Genomic DNA, 19,109 nt, shown 5'->3' with positions numbered 1-19,109 from the left:
CCACATATCCAATAAAGAGTTGATCATCCACCCGGAAATCATTAGCGCAGTCAAAGTAGAATGACAGCCTCATGTTTAGGGTCCAGATGGTGGAATCTCTCCTCCTCCTTGGAAGAGTGCAGAGGTGGGAAAAAGGTGGGCAAGGTGATAGATTATCCTACATGAAAGGGTGTAATCACTTTAGGAAGGAACTGTGCCTCTTTCTAAGCACTACTTTGTATGCACAAAGAAAAGGGGTTTTGAAGACAAAGCTTGCAACTCACTCACCCTACAAGCAGAGGTGATAGGCTCCTTACTCCGGAAACTGCCTTTTTTGTGGCTAAGAGGGCAGTTATGAAGAGGCTCAAAGGGTGCACACATAATGCTAGAACAAGATTCAAGTCCCACTGGGGCATTATGAAAGGAGATGGAGGAAAGAGATGAGAAATGCCTTTAAATAATCTATTTCCAATAGGAGGCTTGAATAAGGATGGCTGATCTGCCAGCCGAAGAAAAGCAGAGATAGCAGCAAAATAGCCTTTAAGAGTGCCTGCCCAAAACAGAACCCTACTGGGCCAAAGAAAGTTTTTACAAGAGGACCTCTGAAAGAGGATCAGAAATGAGATCCACAGCCTTTGTGGTGCACCATGCCACAAAACCGTGTTCCATCTACAGGTGTATACCGATTTAGGTGAGGGACGCCTGGCTGCCAAGATGACATTACAGACTTCAGGTGGAAGGTCAAAAGCTGTCTTCTGTCACCGCTCACTCTCCACGCAAGGAGATGGAGATTGGACATGTTCGGGTGAAGAACTGTCCCCTGCAGCTGTGACAGAAAAGCCCCCCGAAAGGGCAGTCTGATCGGAGGACCAATGGCAATGCTCAGGAGCTCTGTGTACCAGACTCTTCATGCCCAGTCCGGAACCACAAGAACAACTTGGGCCCAGTCATGCTTGATCTTCTTGAGCACTCAGGGCAGAAATGGTTCAGGTGGAAAGGCGTACAGGAGACCACAGTTCCACTTGTGACAAAAAGTGTCACCGACTGAGTGCCGCCTTGGAAACTCCAACGCGCAATACTGCCGACATTGCACGTTCTCTTCGGTGGCGAACAGATCTAACCAAGGCTCTCCTCACTGCTGAAAGAGATCTCGCACCAACTCCGAATAAAAACGCCATTCGTGCTCGACCAAGCACGGACGGCTGAGTTTGTTCGCCCTGCCATTCAGAGAACCTGCCAGGTGTTGAACCACCAGGGTCATGCCCTGATGTTCCAGCAATGTCCAGAGGTGAAGAGCCTCCCAACACAGGGTCCACGACTCCACCCTGCCCAGTTTGTTTTAGTACTACAAGGCGGTGGTGTTGTCTGTGAACACCAGCACCACTTTCCCTTTGAGATAGGGAAAGAATGCCTTCAGTGGCAGCCGAATCGCCCAGAGCTCCAGCAGGTTGATATGGAGCCCAGACTCTGGCTGAGATAAGACGCCTCTGATCTTCGCCTTTCCTAGGTGGCCGCCCCATCCCAGGAGTGACATCCATCACCATTGTTAGATGTGGTTGGGGAAGGGAGAGGGATCTGCCTCTGACTCAAGCTTGGTACTTTATCCACCACTGCAACTGTTGTGCAGTTCCCACTGAGATCTGAACATAGTCGGAAAGATTGCCCTGATGCTGCGCCCACTGGACCTTCAGGTCCCACTGCAGAGCCTGCATGTGGCATCTGGCATGATCCACCAGCAGGATGCAGGCCATTTCTCACCGAAATACGGGATGGAGGCAGAAACATCGGTATCATAGCCCCAATATCCCAGACTTGCTGCTCGGGAGGATACCCCCAAAACTGCACTGTGTCCAGAACAGCTCAGATGAAAGGGAGATTCTGAGAAGGAGTCAGGTGTGACTTTGGCATGTTTAAAGTGAACCTCAGTGAGTACAAGAGGTCCGATACAACAGCCTGGGGCACACTCACCTTAACAGCCAATCGTCGAGATAGGGGAAGACTAGAACCCCTGATCTGGGAAGACTAGAACCCCTGATCTGCGCAGATGAGCTGCAACCACCGCCATCACCTTCGTGAACACCCGAGGGGCACTGTTAAGGCCACAGGGGAGCACGGTGAATTAAAAGTGCTTGTGGCCCACAATGAACCGTATATAGCGTCTGTGGGCTGGCAAGACAGGAATATGGAAATAGGTGTCCTGCAAGTCCAACACCATCATCCAGTCCCCGGAGTCGAGGGCAGACAGGACCTAAGCCAACGTGAGCATTTTGGATCTTCTCCTTCCGGAGGAAGCAGTGGAGGGCCCTGGACTCTAGAACAAGACGCAGGCCTTTATCCTTCTTAGGCACTAGAAAGTAGCAGGAATAGCAACCACAAACTACTTCTGGCCCAGGGACCCTCTCTATAACCCCCTTGGCAAAGAGAGCTGAAACTTCCTGGCGGAGAAGCGCCAATGATCCTCCGACATGCAATCGAAAGACAGTGGTATGGAGGGAGGGGTAGTCTCAAAGGGGAGGAAGTAGCCTTTTGGACTATTTGCAAAACCCACCTGTCCGACGAGCTGCATTGCCAGTGAAGGAGGTGATGGCGAATCCTGCCTTCCACTGGCCGTTGATGGGCCTGAAACATCAGACTAGGAACGTTTGGAGACTGCAGAGGGGGAGGGGGGCATTTAGGTGGTTGACTGGCACGCCCGCTGGCTCCCAGACCCACAAGGTCCTTGGGTCCAACGTCCATGGAAAAGGCAGAGGCTGGTCAGCTGGCATGAGCCAGTGATTATACTGGGCCGGACGTTGTTGGGTGCAACTTACATAGCCACGAAACGCAGACTGGAGTGGGCAAGAAGGCAAAGCGAGGCCCAAAGATCTGGTTGTAGTCCGAGAATCTATAAAGCGCTCCAGCGGCGAGTTTGCGATGCCGCCAAAAATGTGATGGCCGTCAAAGGGCATGTCCATCAAGGTTCACTGGAAAATCCATCGAAAAGCCTGATGTCCTCAACAAGGCGTAGCGCCTAAGAGCTACCGATGTGTCAATGGTTCTGCCCAGTGAGTCGGTGGTATGCAGTCCACATCTGATCGTGAATTTGGCTGCGTCTCTCCCCTCTGCCACTGCCTGGGAAAGAATGGTCAGGGCCTCCTCTGGGAACTGAGGCAGCACCTGCGCAATCGTATCTCACATGGTATGAAATGTATCGGTCCAAGAGGCACTCAGTATTAACGAGCAGCAGTGCCAAGGTGGAGGAAGAGAACATATGCTTCCCAAGATGATCCAGCTTCTTGGATTCCCTATCTGGTGGGGCAGAAGGGAATGCGCCCTTTGAAGAAGAGGCTTGGATTACCAAGCTCTCTGGGGGAAGGGTGTTGGGTTAGGAACACAGAGTTGCCCGGGGCCGGAAGGTGGCGATGGGCAATTGTCCTCTCCACAGAAGGACATGTGCTGGGCTTGGACCAGGTGCCTAGCAGGACGTCAGTGGGAGCTTTGTTAAACGGCAATAAAAGTTCAGAAGTGACGCCGCAGGTTGAAGCACCTCTGTCAGGTGGTTAGTCTTGACCGCCATCGAATGGAGCTCAAGGCCCAAGACCTTGGCCGCCACTCTCACCACCACAGCATAGGATGCTCCCTCCTCTGTAGCCATAGCACGGGGAGAAAGCAAGACAGTGTCTGAAGAAGTGTCCAGACCACTAGTATCACCCAGGTCCTCTCGCCAGTCCGGTTCTTCAAGCAGGTCAGTTAAAGGGTCAAGTGTCCCCTCCCAGTCCTCATCACCACCCTCTGGTCACCAGGGATGAACGGGGGAACAAAAGTACCCTTGATCGTCAGTTCAGACTGCTCTAGGTTCAGCTTGGGGATGAGGATGGGGACTGCGTCGGTCGAGGGCATGACTGGCGCTGCGGGCGTCGTCATCTGGATCGGTGCAGGGGAAGGTCGGGTGAGATAGACAGCGTCGGTCTGGTTCCAGGGCTGGATCCATGGGGGTCCCACGGAGCCACCGAAGGCCCAGGACCCCCGATCTGTTCCACAGGGCCAGAAGGCCCTCCGGCAGAGTCAGGCCTCGTAAAACTGTCAAAGTTGGGTAGGGGACACTCCAGCTCCTGGAAATTGGGGAGGTAAGAGGGTGGCAGGGGTAAGGGACGGAGTCATCCCTGAATCAGGCACTGCAGAATGGACCTTTGACCGACAGCGCTCTGAATCCCGCGTTGCGTCAGCCGACCGACGGGGAGAAGGTGAAGAGCCCTTGTGCTACTTCGCCTTCTTTTAGTGTTTGGACTTAAACGAGGACCTAGACGACTTGGGAGTGCCACGAGAAGTGGGGGATCTATAAACAACCTAGAGACCTTCCTCTCGATCGAGACCAGGCACAACATGGACCCGACCGCTGTAGCCCGGCAGTCGAAGCACGACTTCGGGTCGAGTTCCAGACACAACAAGAACACGAGGTGAGGGTCCGTTACCAACATCTTATGACAGGACCCGCAAGGCTTGGAACCGGTCCAATGTTGGGACATCCCTCGCACACCAGAAGTCAACAGACTTGAAAAGAAGAAGTCAACAAAACACCGCAAAAAGGCTAGCCAAAAAGTAGCTAAGGAGTAGCTCTCTTCGGATCTGTGCTAGGCTGGGGCGGAAAAAGAAAGAACTGACGTCAGCGCGCAGGGGCGGCGTCTAAGTAGGCACCGCAACGTCATCCCAGCGACCAAAACGCCAAAAGCAGAGTTGACCGATGCCACCTACCGACACGCAGGGCTATTGCTAAGAAAAATTCTCTGGATCCAGTCTGACGCCTGGGGGATCTTCTAAGGTACGGAATCTACGACTAACTGTCTCTTTCAGATGGTTGAAATAAACTGTGAATAACAGCTGAATAGACCAACAAAATCATGTAGGTTGATCATAAGCCTCTATATAGGCATATGAAGATGTACACTTTTAATTATCATTTTTTAATTAAAAGAGGCTGGCAAAATAGCTACAGAAGTTTCATTGCCAGACCTACCAAGCATTGGCAAAGTCAATAGCTCTCATCTGTGCGAAAGCTATTGGCTTTGCTAATGTTTTTAGCCATGTTGCACATGAGCAGGGCTGCTGCTCAGCATGGCTAAACGTTAATAGGGTAGAGCAGAGTAGCACAGAGAGGAGTGGGGTGGCATACGGAGTAGCCGAATGAGGTGGCATACGGAGCAGCAGAGTGGGAGGGCATACGGAGCAGCAGAGTGGGAGGGCATACGGAGCAGCAGAGTGGGAGGGCATACGGAGCAGCAGAGTGGGAGGGCATACGGAGCAGCAGAGTGGGAGGGCATACGGAGCAGCAGAGTGGGAGGGCATACGGAGCAGCAGAGTGGGGTGGCATACGGAGCAGCAGAGTGGGGTGGCATACGGAGCAGCAGAGGGGTGGCATACGGAGCAGCAGAGTGGGGGGGCATGGAGCGGAGCGGCAGAGTGGGGTGGCATGGAGCGGAGCGGCAGAGTGGGGTGGCATGGAGCGGAGCGGCAGAGTGGGGTGGCATGGAGCGGAGCGGCAGAGTGGGGTGGCATGGAGCGGAGCGGCAGAATGGGGTGGCATGGAGCGGAGCGGCAGAATGGGGTGGCATGGAGCGGAGCGGCAGAATGGGGTGGCATGGAGCGGAGCGGCAGAATGGGGTGGCATGGAGCGGAGCGGCAAAGTGGTTGCGGAGCGGCAGAGTGGAGCAGAGTGGAATGGCAAAGATAGAGTGAAGTGGAGCAGAGTGGCTTAGAGCAGAGTGGCACTTTGTGGAGTGGCATGGAGTGGGGGGGTGCAATGAAGTGCCATAGTGTGGTATGGAAATGTGCCCGAGTTGCCACTGAATGGCTCTATAGCGCATGGGAGAAGTCTGACACCGGCTTACCGTAAGTAAATATGAAATGTACATAAAAAGAAACTTGTCTAGGTGGGAATCGCCTGGAAGAGATTCAAAATGAGTCTGCAGTTGCAGCACAGCACTGGGCACTTCAGAAGTGTAACTATGAAACTACTTGACACTGAAACCGTGGTGGAAAGACAATACTAAAATATGGCTGGGTAAAATAAAAATGTGTTTTAAGAAATTGCATTTAAAGAGTCTTAGAATTTAACAGAAATAAAGGCAATGCAAGAAGTATAAATAAAAGTAATTTTTACTTTCGTGTGAACTGCTATCTTTTCATCTATTATGCAAAGAGCCTAAACTTAAACTTGCAAAACTTCCCCTCAACTTGACGACAGATTGGTGCGGAGTTTTCTGAACTCTTCACAGCACAAGAGCGTAGCGTAGCCATGCTGCAAACCATACCTGGATCATGCGTGTGTCAACATATCAGGGATATAGTGGCGAGATCAGGGCACCTTTAAAAACAGGAGCATTGACAAAGCCAACAGTTTTCGCACATACAAGTTCTATTAGTTTTGTCAATGTTTTTTAGGACGTTGCACAGCAGGGTGAGCTGCTGTGAAACATGGCTTAAATTCCAGAAAAAAGCATTGCGGTCAGCTTTGACCAGGTCATAGAGCTTTATTTTTTAAGTCGTGTCATGGAACAGCCTGCGCTGCTGTGCAAAATGTACAAAGAAAAAAAAGCAGGGTCAGAGGAAACAACACAAGGGAGGAGGCGTGGATGAGGAGTGAAGGTGTACCAGAGTGGGGCAGGGGAAGGAGAAATAGTACTGCAATAAGAGGCCAAGCAGCGGACGGGCACTAGTTTAAATCAATCTGAGCTTGGTCCATGCTCCAAATAAATGATGCTTGGCCTACGCGGACCAATTAGGAGGCAGCAGAGAAGAGTGACACTGAAGCCAAGAAATGGTAGTAAAAGGCAGGCACCAAGCCATTTATTGTAAACAATAGTCCTGCAAACAAGAGCCCATATGCTGTTGCAGGCTTGAACTAAAAACGGTGAAAACCTACAGAAACAGAGGCCTAGCATAGGATCATTATGTGGGGCCATACACCTTTAAGATATAGCCTTCCTCACACAGTAGCATAATCGACTGACTAACTTACAAACAGATGCTTTGAATAACCCTCTGAGACAAATTAAACAATGCCTTACCTCATTCATGACTGTATCTGCCCCAATAATGTAGTCACTGTGAGGCCTGAGACCTGCAAGTGCTGCCGGGGAATTTGGTTCCACTTCCTATTGAAAAAACAAAAACAAAAGGACACAGGGTCAATATGTTAAAGTAAAACATGTCTTGCTGCAACTTCACACTAACATCGTAGATGTGCTGCAATAAGAAGAGAGGAAGAAACAGTTATCAGAATGGAGCTCATTTGAAGTTGTGTTTCAGAAGGAACCTGAAGCAAGGTAAAAGGTGTAAAATGTCAAGAATAAGAAGAGAATTTTAACTGCTGCAAAAATATTTTATAAGCCTACGACAAGGCGGTACTCAAGACAAACACTACCTCAATTAAGTATCATGACAAAAGTAAAATGCACAGTTGACTAAGTTACCATTTATACACATTGAAGTGCGAGATTTGGAAATAATGCACTCTAATTAGCCAAAACATACAAAATACTTTATAAGGTTAGCATATGTGAAAACATTTCAAGATGTAAAATGTAAATATATGAGAAGATTGAGAAAGTGGTTAAGTGTGATTAAACAGTATTATTCACACCTAATAGGATATCTATAGCATATGGGTATATTCTGTTCAGATGGTTTCATTATATGCCCAGGTGTCAAGCGGAGCATTGTGATCTAAACTAAAACAATAAATCTTACATTTCAGGGGTGTCCGGGTAGGATCCATGGCAGTATTCAGGACAAACAACCTTAATGTAAAGAAGTTCCATTTTGATTTATTATATATGAATTTATCTTGCGTGGATATACTGAAAATCTGGCATGGTGCCACCTCCTGGGCCTTGTTGGACACCTGCTACATATAAAGCCTATATGGCCATTAACAGAAAAAAGTTCCAATATGATTAGATTGGCACTATACAAGGAGGACGTCGCCGTATTTATTAAATTTGTCATATTAAAATACATCTAGAAATGTAAGGGTTGTATATATGGACATGAAATATTTATCAAAGTGATTAACTTTTATAACAATAATTAACTAAGCATTAGCCAGGTCAATAGGTCTAGCCTTGGTAAACATGTCCCATGGTATCATTTTTAGGCCGAGACTAAGCCATCCCGTTAGGGATGCTTGGCGAGATTTAAGTAAGGGCTTTCAAAAATGCACATAAAGTGCGGATCGGGTACAGTACACGTGAGCACAACCATGCGCATTGTGCACAGCTTCCATTTGCCACCAGACACTTCGCGCAACACCTCTGCTGCCACTTCAGCTAACCAGGCTGCTCACCCCCCCTAATGTCCCTCCCACCCTTCCTCTGATCTCCACTGCGAGTTCTCACAGGCTAATGGCCCTCCCCCAGCACAGAGCGCACATCGCTTGTACTCACTTGTACTCTCTCGTCCTCTTCCTCTTGGGTTTGCTGTCTCGTCCTCTTCATGCCTGTTTTGCCCTCAATATGCATGGGTGCCACGGCGCCCACTTTCATTATTCAGCACCACCCTCCCACCTCCAACGCAGCATGGGTGCGCACAGCAGCGTTTTCACCTTTGAATCCCTTGGTAAAGTTCTGTTTGCTTTCCCCCTCCTGCTTCGCATTAAGAGTCCCCCCCCCCCCACTCCCACTCCCACTCCCACTCCCACTCGCCACAAACAAAACCTTTCCCTAATGAGGCGGCAACGCCTCGTCAATACTCACTCCCCCTCCGCAGCATTTGCTGCTCTGCCGGACCTCTTCCGTCCACCCCCAGAGTTCTCCCCGCTCCACCATGGCACAAAAAATCCGCCTGCACTTTGTAAGTTCACATGTTGGTAATTAATCACACTTTTTAAATCATTTGCATTTCTGTATAGTGTGTTTTTGTGTGTGCGTGCTTGTGTCTGATGCTCATTGGTTTCCATGTGTGAGTGTTTGTGTCCGATGCTTATTGGTTTGCGTGTGTGAGAGACGTGACTGTGTCTGTTTTTGGGATGCGCCTCACTCTTGTTTGATATGTTCCTTAATGACCACTGTCCTTACCTCTGCCCGCATTCGCCCCTGAAATACTCCTGTTACAATGTGACAACTGGCCCTGCCCTCATTTTCACCTTCTGCTTTGTAACAGTGAGGAAAGCATTTTCAGTGGTAGGCATCCCAGCTCTGTATTTCTGATGATGAAATAATTGTTTCTCAGCCGGCTATTGAAAAAGTTAAAGCCTGCACATCTCAGGTGCTCATAATGGGCAAAATCATAAAATGGGCGACTTTATAAATCTCGGTCTATTGTCCCTTCTCCGATTTGCATGCATTTTGCTACAGGAGGGAAAATGAAATAATGAATTTGACTGGCCCTGGTGGCAGCACCTTAGGCGAAACTTGGGTTAATGAATGACCCCAGGACTCGTGCTTGTTAATGTTGCCACACTTGTCTGAGGTGTAGGTAAGTGAACAACATTGCGAATACTGCTACGTGGAACTAATTAGTGTGCTTCCTTCATTCAGCAGTTCATTTAGCTGATCTTGAGAATGAGGCTTGAAAGACCGCAACAGGACATCTGAAGAAATGGGACTGACCAAGTCACACCCCGTAAGCTCCGCTATTGCTAATTAAGTGGGTTGTGGTTAGGAAATAACAGCTACAATGCCCTTTGAATGAATAAGCCGTTTATCATCAGCCATGTCTGTCAAGCAGAATTATGTTGTTTTTGGTAGGTCTCTGCACACAACATGTATTTTGTTTTATCTTGGAATCAGCATGCGTTAACTAGATATTTGTTGTTTTTTCAAAATGTGCTTTTTAGAAAGGCTGCCAACTGAAGCCCCAGGCTAGAAATTGCAGTGTTTGCTGCTCAGGTTGTGACGTTTGCTTTGCCTGTAATGCAGGATATTATTATAAAAAGAATGCAGCCCTTAGAAGCATTGCTTTTCTGATGCAATTCGACGCTGATCTAATCATCAGGTGTATTGTTATTTTGTTCTTTCTGATAAGATGTTCAACTGCATCAAGGGTTAAAAAAAGCACTTCTAATACGTGTTCAATTGAGCGTTTGTCGGTCTATGTGGCTTTTTAATTCACTAATGTATGAAGACCCTTCTTATTCTCCAGTTTTATCATTTTTATCAGTTTTATCAGTTTTATCCCTTTACTTTTAACAATGTACATATGTATACACTGCGCCGAGTTTTCTGTTCGAGGCAATGCTAAAATCTTAAACAAAACGTTTTGATCACAGTTTACAAATAAATATTGATTTTTTCTAATATATTCACATTTAATTTCTTCTGAATTTTGCAATGCAATTGGTATCGCATTTGCGAGAGCTTAACCTATTGGCATTGTAAATAACAATGCCTTTTAGGTTTTAAAAACCAACAGGTAAATAAAAGGCATGGCCATTTAAAGTGCAAATAGCTCAAACTCTCACAAATGTGAAACCTATTGCATTGCAAATGATTGTTAAAGGATTGTATTGGAAGCATATGCTACCAACAGCTGTTGGCCATATTCCTGCAATACAATCTTTTTATTTGTAAAAATAATAAGCATCACATCGTGATAATAGCACTGGGTAGGTGCTTCTTAGCAGGGGGGATGTATAGGAATAGAAACCCTTTTAAGTTTTAATGTACATTACAGGAAAATATGGTTCTTCCTTGTGCAACGAAAAGGTAGTACCAGCTTTGAATTACTGTAAATAGAAGGTTTACAATCTTAAGTACTGAGGCGTCTCCCCTACCCAGTGCTGAGCTCTTTTTTAATATTTGAGTTCACAAGGAACAACGCCTGCCACTGAAGAACAATTACACAGCTTACAAAGGGCATGTTCCTCCATGTAGAACAATGTGAAATGTTTAAACAGCATCTGTGGAAGAGAATGTCAGGTTGATCCCAAATCTTGACTTGATGCCAACAGTTCAGCAGAACTTGCATAAGTAAAAGGTTGCAGTTCTGGTATGATAAACCGATTGGACAACGGGCTCAAATTCAATTTAGGAACGAGACGCTGGGTATGATATTGCTATGAGAGGTGAGGCAAGCACCATTCAGAAGAAGCAAATGAGTTGTGACACATTAAAGGATATACTGAGAAGGTGGAATGATGATGGGGTAAAAAAGTATATAGCTTGTATATACTCCTTGTTATTGATTTAGCAACTTTAGAAACCACATCCATTTAGGCGAAGTGTTAGCCGAATTTGCATCTGCACAAATGTACGTATACACAAAAGTTACATAACATAACTATGTCATTTTTACCTATCCAACTACTACTACCTGTTATTTTTACAAGTTTGTCCATTCCTTAAGCACCCTTCATTAATCATTTTGTTATTATGTGTACATGTTCTGTAAAGAAACCATGAAAGGAGAGGCGGGAAACAATTTGTGTAAGGAAAGTCTCTGCATGTGAGGCAGGTTTCTGTTTTTCAAAATAAGAAATTAATATTTTCAGAAAACTACATAAAAAATAAACATTGGCTAAATGAATACTATTTTTTAGTCTCAAAAAGCATACATTAGGGTAGGAGTTCCTGGCACTGAAGGGAACTACTTGTGCGGAGGGGCTCCTTGTACAAAACAGAAGAATGCCGTCGTTCTCAGTGAAGTTAACCAATGGCTGAAGCAGGGAGGCCCACTGCCCCATGCTGTAGTGGGCTGAAGAAATATGTATACAATATACCAAACCAATGGCAGACGAGAACGGGATAAAAGGCAGTATGTGCAAGTATATTGCATATGTGATTTCAGTAAAATCAAAAGGTTTTGCCGTCACCAGGCATACAAATGATGCACAATAAACTGCTTTCTAAATACCGGTTACAAGCGAGGGGGAAGGTAAAGCCATGATTGCAACACTGAGGATGAAAAAGTCAATGCTCAAATATAGGTAAAGTGGCAAGAGATTTACAGGATCTGAAAATACATTGTAGTTGTAGATATACCTACCAATACATGCCAGACATTTTCATTGGCCCCCTCGAAGCTGCAGAAACGAATACTGACACCCAACAAGCCCTGCCCACCCCACATGTTACTAGGGGTGACGGACGTTTCTCGCAGTTCCAGTGTCTTGCTGCTGTAAACCATCATTTTTACAGGCTTCTCAACGTTTGCTTTTAAAAGGTCCTTCAGGGTGTCATTGTCTTTATTCTAAAATAAAAAAACATATATATATATTCAAACTGAAAACTGCACATCAACAGAGCAATTGCGTTTATGAAGACAGAATACATTTCAGGAAATAGGAGCTGGAAGACCAAGGCGCATTGAACTACAAACGTCAAGGTGTGGTGCTAAATTCTGTATTTTGCAGTTTGTGCGCCCAGCTATTCAATTACAGTAAAAGATCTTTCATTCAATTTTTCTATTCATCTATTATTCTATGTTTAGCATCTAGAAGAATCAATCATCATGACTCTTACCCTCGTGAGTCAGGCGAGTGACTAACCTGCGATTTCTACAGTCCAAAATGGTCTTGGCGATTGAACCGCTTTGTGTGAGCCTGAAGTGTCGAAGCATGTATATTAAGCCCAAATACAACATTACAACCCTCGTATGCCTATGGCTGGCAGCCAGCACATGATAAAGCAGAAAAGGTTAAATTCAGTTTCATGATTTATCCTTAATGGGGCAATCAACCAGGTGCAAGCTACAACGTAAAAATCCTCTTAAAAATGCGGCATACAAGTACAACCCCCCCCCCCCCCTTTAATAGCCACATTAACTCCACAGAAATGGTAAAACACTAGTAACATTCTAAACCTGTGAAATATATTTTGTTTGCTGGGTGCTCAGAGCATGAAGCACAAAATAGAGGTTTACTGTCTGCGTTTTCTATGCGTGTTAGCTTGAATTTGCACAAATGTATTTATTTATTTTGAAAGTTTTATATAGCGCGAACAAGATCTTTGCAGATATCAGAGCGCTTTACAGACAAAGGAAGAGCGTGTGAGTAAATAACAAATGGGGTGGGGAAGGTACATGTGGGAACATAGTAAACCAAATACATCAATAATGAAACAAATACAAATAATTGATAGCGTAAACACTTAGACAGGTCAGTAACACGAGTCATACAAAAATGCAGAAAAGCACAATAGATCTGAATGGTCCAACGTCTGTAATATCATCCTCAGTAATAATTCAAGTGTATTTAGCCATGAGGATAGCTTTTACTTCTTTCTTAAAAAGTATGGTAGAGGAGATGAGCCTGATTTCAGTGGGGAGTGAGTTCCAGATCCTGGGTGCCATTCCTGAGAAGGAGCGTTTATACGTTTTTTCCTTGCGGAATCTTTGGGGCTTTAGCAAGAGATTGTTTGTACCTCTGGTGTTTCTAGAGCCTCCGGAAATCGTCAGCTTCTGGGCGAGATATCCGGGTGATCTCAGGTGGACCGCCTTGTGCGTGATGCAGGCGATTTTCAGATGTATTCTGGCTTCAAAAGGCAGCCAGTTCAGGGCTCTCAGGTCAGGGGAAATGTGTGAGTGCTTTTTTGATCCGGTGATGAGTCTCGCTGCGGCGTTTAGAGAAGCTCTTATGGGTGCCGTGGTAGTTAGGGGGAGACCGCAGAGGGCGATGCTGCCGTAATCTATTCGGGGGATGACTAGAGCTTGTACCGCAGTTTGGAAATCTTTGGCTGGAAGGAAGGGTTTGAGTTTCCTTAGGGTATTGATCTGGTAGTTCGCCCCCTTAGTTGCTTTGTTGATGTGTTCCTGCATGTTGAGGTTGGTGTCAAGTGTTATGCCTAGAGATTTTGCTGAGTCAACGATAGTGGGGTGAACATTGAGTGCGGTTAGGTGTTTAAGCCAGGTTTGTGTGGTAGTGATCTTCGCAGGGGGTGAGATCAAGAGGAACTCTGTTTTAAGAGCATTGAGTTTGAGATGATTAGCGGCCAACCATGATTGAGTGCTTCTGATCGTTGAGTTCAAGAGCATAATGTCTTTGGGTGATTGTACTTTGAGATAAAGTTGGGTGTCATCGGCGTACATGTGGAAATGAATATTGGATGCCTGTAGCAAGGTGGTGAGAGGTTCCATAACTAGGTTAAACAAAGTTGGGGATAGGGAGGATCCTTGTGGGACGCCTAGCGATACCGGTATTGGGGAAGACATCAAGTTGTTACTCTTGAATTTCTGCGTTCTGTTGTGTAAAAAGGACGTAAACCACTTGAGCACAGTTCCAGATATACCCATTCTTGTGTTTAAGAGCTCGAGTAAGTTCTCATGTTTGACGGTGTCGAATGCAGAAGAGAGATCCAGAAGGATAAGGAGGCAGGTATCGTTTTGGTCCAAGATTTGGAGGGCATCGTCAATTATGTGAATCATAGCAGTTTCTGTACTGTGGTCCGCTCTGAAGCCTGATTGATGGGGGTTGAGCAGATCAAACTGATTAATGTGTCTAGTCAATTGAGTTTGTGCGCATTTTTCCAGCAATTTGGCAAGAGTCGGAATATTGGTAATGGGACGGTAATTATTTAGATCAGAGGGGTCGGCTGTAGGTTTCTTTAGTAGCGGTGTGACTTGTCCAACTTTGAGGGAGTCGGGGATGGTCCCTTGTTGAAGTGAGCTGTTGATAATTTTAGTCCAGAGTGGGAGGAGCGACGGGGTAAGGTCTTTGACAGCGTTGGCAGGAAGGGGGTCTGAGAGGTGGTTGGCTGGTTTCACAGTGCTGAGTAGTCTACCAATTTCTTCTTCCGAGTAGGTGGCAAAGGATGACCATGTAGCATTGTTTTTAGGTTCAGTGGGTGCTGTGCAGAGGGGTTTGGGGTAGAGACTTACATCAATGAGGAGATCGTTCTTTATGTTGTCGGTTTTTTGGATAAAGAAAGAAGCGAAGTCTTCACAGGAGGGTGCTTCGCCAAGAGTGCTGAGAGGTTGGGGTTGTTCCTTGGATTGTGTTCTGATTAGCTCAAACAGCTTTCTCGGACGATTTTTGGCTTGGTCGAGCTGGCGGCTGAAGAAATCTGATTTTGAGCGTTTTATTTTCCTGAAGTAGGCATTTCTCTTTTTCTTCAGCGTTTTTAAGTGCAGTGCGGAGGGGGCTGATCTCCAAGTGCGCTCTGCCATTCGCATGGCCCGTCTATCGTCATTGAGACTCCCGTCGTACCAAGGATTGGACATCTTTGTGGATGCTCTTTTTAGCTGCATAGGTGCAGCCTCGTTAACTATGGAGGTCATCGCGTTGAGGTAGTGATCCATCAAGGATTGGACATCCGTAACGCCAGTGGGAGGAAGTAATATATTGCAGCTGTTGGGGGGTAGAGAGTTTGGGTTGAGTTTTTTCAGGTCCCTTTTCCAGACTTTGGGCTTGATGGATTGAGCCGGGTTAAATTTAACTTTTTCGTTGATGAAGAACGTGACAATGTGATGATCTGACCAGTCACAGGGTTGGATAGATTCGAGTTGGATAGAGTCCTCTTTGGAGATGATAAGGTCGATGATGGAGCCTTTCTTGTGAGTCGGACTGTTGCATATTTGGGTGAGGTCAAGGGCGTCGAGGAAGTTTTTAAGGCTATTTACCACTGCGTCATTCTGATCGTTCCAGTGAAGGTTGAAGTCACCAAGGTATATTTGTGTGTGTTGTCGCCCTGAATTGGTAGTGATCAAATCCATGATTTGTTGCGAGAAGGCAAAGTTGTCTCCAGGTGGGTGGTAGATGCCGTGTAGAGAGCACATCGGTTTGCCCTCACTGATAATATCTAGGCAAATGTATTCACAGGAGGTTAGGGAGGGTAGAGAGGGAGAGGTTACCGCAATGGTAGTAAAACGTTTACCTACAGTCAGCATAGGCAGCAGGAACAATAAAATATGACCCAAAACTGAATTGTTTCAAAACATATTCCGAAAGCAAACAAGTTTGCTCGCAAAGTCTTGCATGCGATTCCTCCAGCACTTCTTGCGACGTTATTTCTTGAGCTTTCAACAGCCTGTAGGTGAGCCCTGAGTATTTTAAGGAGGTCTTGAAACGGCCTTAGAGAAAAACTGGACGACTGGTCTGTAGGAATTAAGCCTCTCGCCACTACCCTACCTGATCTCTGGCAGTCGAATGCTTACAATTACAAAATCCACTCTTTAAACTTCAACTCATATCAAAAGGCACAGTTCTAGGGATCTGGCTACAAATAAGAAAAGGTTAAGGGAAAAAAACAGCAAATAAAATGTTACAAAAACGGGCAGACCTAGTTAAAAGCACTTTCATGTTTATAGGGAGCGTTAGTTTCTTTTGAATGACGTCAAGAGTCATGTAAATGTACAGCTCCGATCCAACATGGCAGAAGTGTAACCCATTCTTGCAAAAATATGGCTTCAGAGCCAACCATGAGATGATTAGGTCAGAAAACAATTTAACCGTACTCTATTCCAAGGGAGTAAATGAACAAGCTAACTATTGCTCTGAACACACCAACAATACCGTAATGGTTAGTTAAATGCTATTTAGAGCAATGACTTCAGAAAAAGTAAAATGTGACATCCTGTAAATACATGTGCTAGCATGTACTGTTGTAGATTCACGTGCTCTGCAACTCCAGTCATCAAGTAGTGGGCTTAGATGTCGCAACATGTTTTTATTTTAAGAACTTGGATTCACAAGACACGCCTCATAGTCCACACTACATAGGGACACAGGCTACACCTTAGATTCCCTTCTGTCCAGTGGGTGAGTAGTGTAAGTGTAGTGTCAAAGAGAAGTGTGAACATCGCCAGCTTCTGAGGAAGAGGGTGCGCATATGTGATCTATAGCACAACACGCTAGGAACAGATGCTTACAGGGTCAGTAATATTTTCCATTTGTAGTCTGTTTATCTGTAGATACAAATGCTCTTTGTCGACTTAAATGCATTTTACCCAAAGCAGTGGCTAGTGGGCAGATGATGCAGATGTTTGGAACAAAGCCATTAAAGTTTGGCCCACAAGTGCCTCTTGACGGGCTAGAATATACTATCAGAAATGTTTGGTAAATGTATGTGAGTTCACCAAGTGGCAGTTTCACAGATGTCAGACATCAGGATGTTATAGAGGAAAGCCATAATGGCACCCTTTTTAAGCATGGTGTGGGCCGTGGGGTGCACAGGAAAAGCACGCTTTTCCTTAGCATTGCAAGTGTGGATGTACTTAACAATCCATCTCCCAATACCAGGTTTTGAGATGGGGTGTCACCTGTAAAGTTTGACAATGGTCACAAAGAGTATGGTTCTGTCTATATAGTACATTAACGCTCCAGTGAGGCCCTTTTGGCTTCAGGGTTTGGTTGTAGAAAGACGGGCAACTCAATGGTCTGCCCAAGGCAGTCACACCTTTCCTTGTGGACCTCAATGAAGGGTTCCTGGATTGTCGGCGCTTAAAGCTAGCCAATATGCCCTAGGAGGGCTATTCATATTAGGAAAACAATCTTCTATTACAGAAAGTGTAGCCGTGTGAGGATTATGTTGCGATTCCACATGGAGGTAGGTGGTGTTATAGGAAGATTCACTCTAGTCACACCACGAAGGCCTTCACTACAGAAATCTTGACGAGGGACAAATGTCTATTATTTTGGATTTACGCACCAACTGCAGCTAAGAGTATGCTGGGTTTTGCCAAGACTATCCTTCCTAGGTGTGGGAGGTAGTAAATGATATCCTGTACAGAAACCTTAAAAGAGTCTACTTGATAGGAGATGCAGTAATGAACAAATCTTTTTCACTTGGTTGTGTAGTATGCACACATGCAGGGTTTAGATGCTTCACACAGAATAAGAGTATATTCCTGTGGGAGGCTGAGATAGTCAAAATCTAGGACTTAAAGTGGCAAATTGTATGGCTGAGCATTTTGGGGTCTGGGTGGCTGCGTTAACCTTGATGTCATATGGACACCTGCTGTGTCTTCCTGACCACGTATGGAAGGGAAGGAGAGGGTTAAGAGAAAAACTTAGGCAAATGTCCCTGATCAATTCATCAATAACACATTGCCTGTGGGTGTCTGAAGGGAAGTTTTGATATTTTACATTTGCTGGGGTGACAAATATTGATGATCAGGACGCCTCCCCTTTGAAAGTACCTTTTGAGGATATGTGGGCTTGTTGATGTATCTTGCAGAGCAGGTCCCAAAATATTTTGGGGCCCGCTCTGCACTGTTCAACCTCAGAAACTGCTCTGCTAAGAGGTTGACCTTATGGGGTTTGTCGATCGTCAGATGTCTTGAGTAAGTCAAGAAGGCTATAGGTTCCCACTCTGCTTCTGAATCTTGTACATGACGATCATTTTTGAAAAAGGACTGTCCTTCCCCAGATGAGCTTGAGGAAGGCTAGACAGCCAGGAGTTTGAGGTAATTGTTGTGATGGCCATAATGCTGGTTATTCCACATGCATTGAAAAATGATGGAACTGAAGTGCTTCCCCATCCCCATCATCAGTGAAGCATTGGTGGGGATGGTCCTTTGCAGGATAGGGTCAAGGAAAAGGTTGCAGAGCACCAGGTTGCTGCTGTTCCACAACTGCACAGAGTGGAGAGTAGGATCTTTTATCAACACAAGATTTCCTCACTTGTCCATTGCTTGTGACCATTGTTGAAAGGGGTGTATGTAGATGCTTGTGTGTGAGACAATAACAATGCATGCAGGGATCATCCCCAACAGGTTCATTACAGTCCTTACTAGATGAGGATGTTCTGTATGAAAAGAGGGCCGCTGTTAGAATGCCATCATCCTCTGCTTGTTGGAATATGTTTTCCCCTTGTTTCAGTTTTTAAGATGGGGCCTAGAAAGGGCTGTATCTAATTGGTTTTGAGGTGTGACTTTTTGACATGGATATTGGACCGTAGAATGCGCAATTGGGACAAGGCCATCTGAGTGGGTGCTTGGTATTGGTCTACTGCTTCCAGTCATCTAATTACAGGAAGACATGGATGGCGTCCTGCGCAGAGGTGGGACATCTCTTCAAGACACTTTGTAAATATCACTGGGGCAGTAGAGACTTAGAAGGGTAGAACTTTGTACTGGTAGTGTTGACTTCTTACCACCAAGAGGAGGTTTTGGTGGTGGTCCGAGTGGATGGGGTTACATAAATATATGTCTTTTAGATCAAGTGCCATGATCCAGTCCCCTTGTTGGAGCAGTGGGATGACATTGAGGAGGGTGCTCTCATG

General features: G+C 45.8%; 1 protein-coding gene across 1 annotated transcript in view; it reads right to left on the bottom strand.

Moving 5' to 3' along the window:
• The window catches only part of GORASP2 (golgi reassembly stacking protein 2), a 162,742-nt gene that overhangs the window by 105,922 nt on the left and 37,711 nt on the right, over positions 1–19,109 (bottom strand). Inside the window, exons 3-4 of the mRNA XM_086956109.1 lie at positions 11,938–12,141; positions 7,023–7,109 (exon numbers count right to left, since the gene is read on the bottom strand). Of these exons, the coding sequence (XP_086812235.1) occupies positions 7,023–7,109; positions 11,938–12,141 (291 nt within the window). The remainder of the gene's footprint in view (positions 1–7,022; positions 7,110–11,937; positions 12,142–19,109) is intronic.

The sequence above is a fragment of the Lissotriton vulgaris genome, chromosome 2_1, assembly GCF_964263255.1.
Source record: "Lissotriton vulgaris chromosome 2_1, aLisVul1.2, whole genome shotgun sequence".
Taxonomy (NCBI): domain Eukaryota; kingdom Metazoa; phylum Chordata; class Amphibia; order Caudata; family Salamandridae; genus Lissotriton; species Lissotriton vulgaris.
The sequence above is the reverse complement of the archived record's forward strand: the minus strand, read 5'-3'. Positions and strand labels throughout refer to the sequence as shown.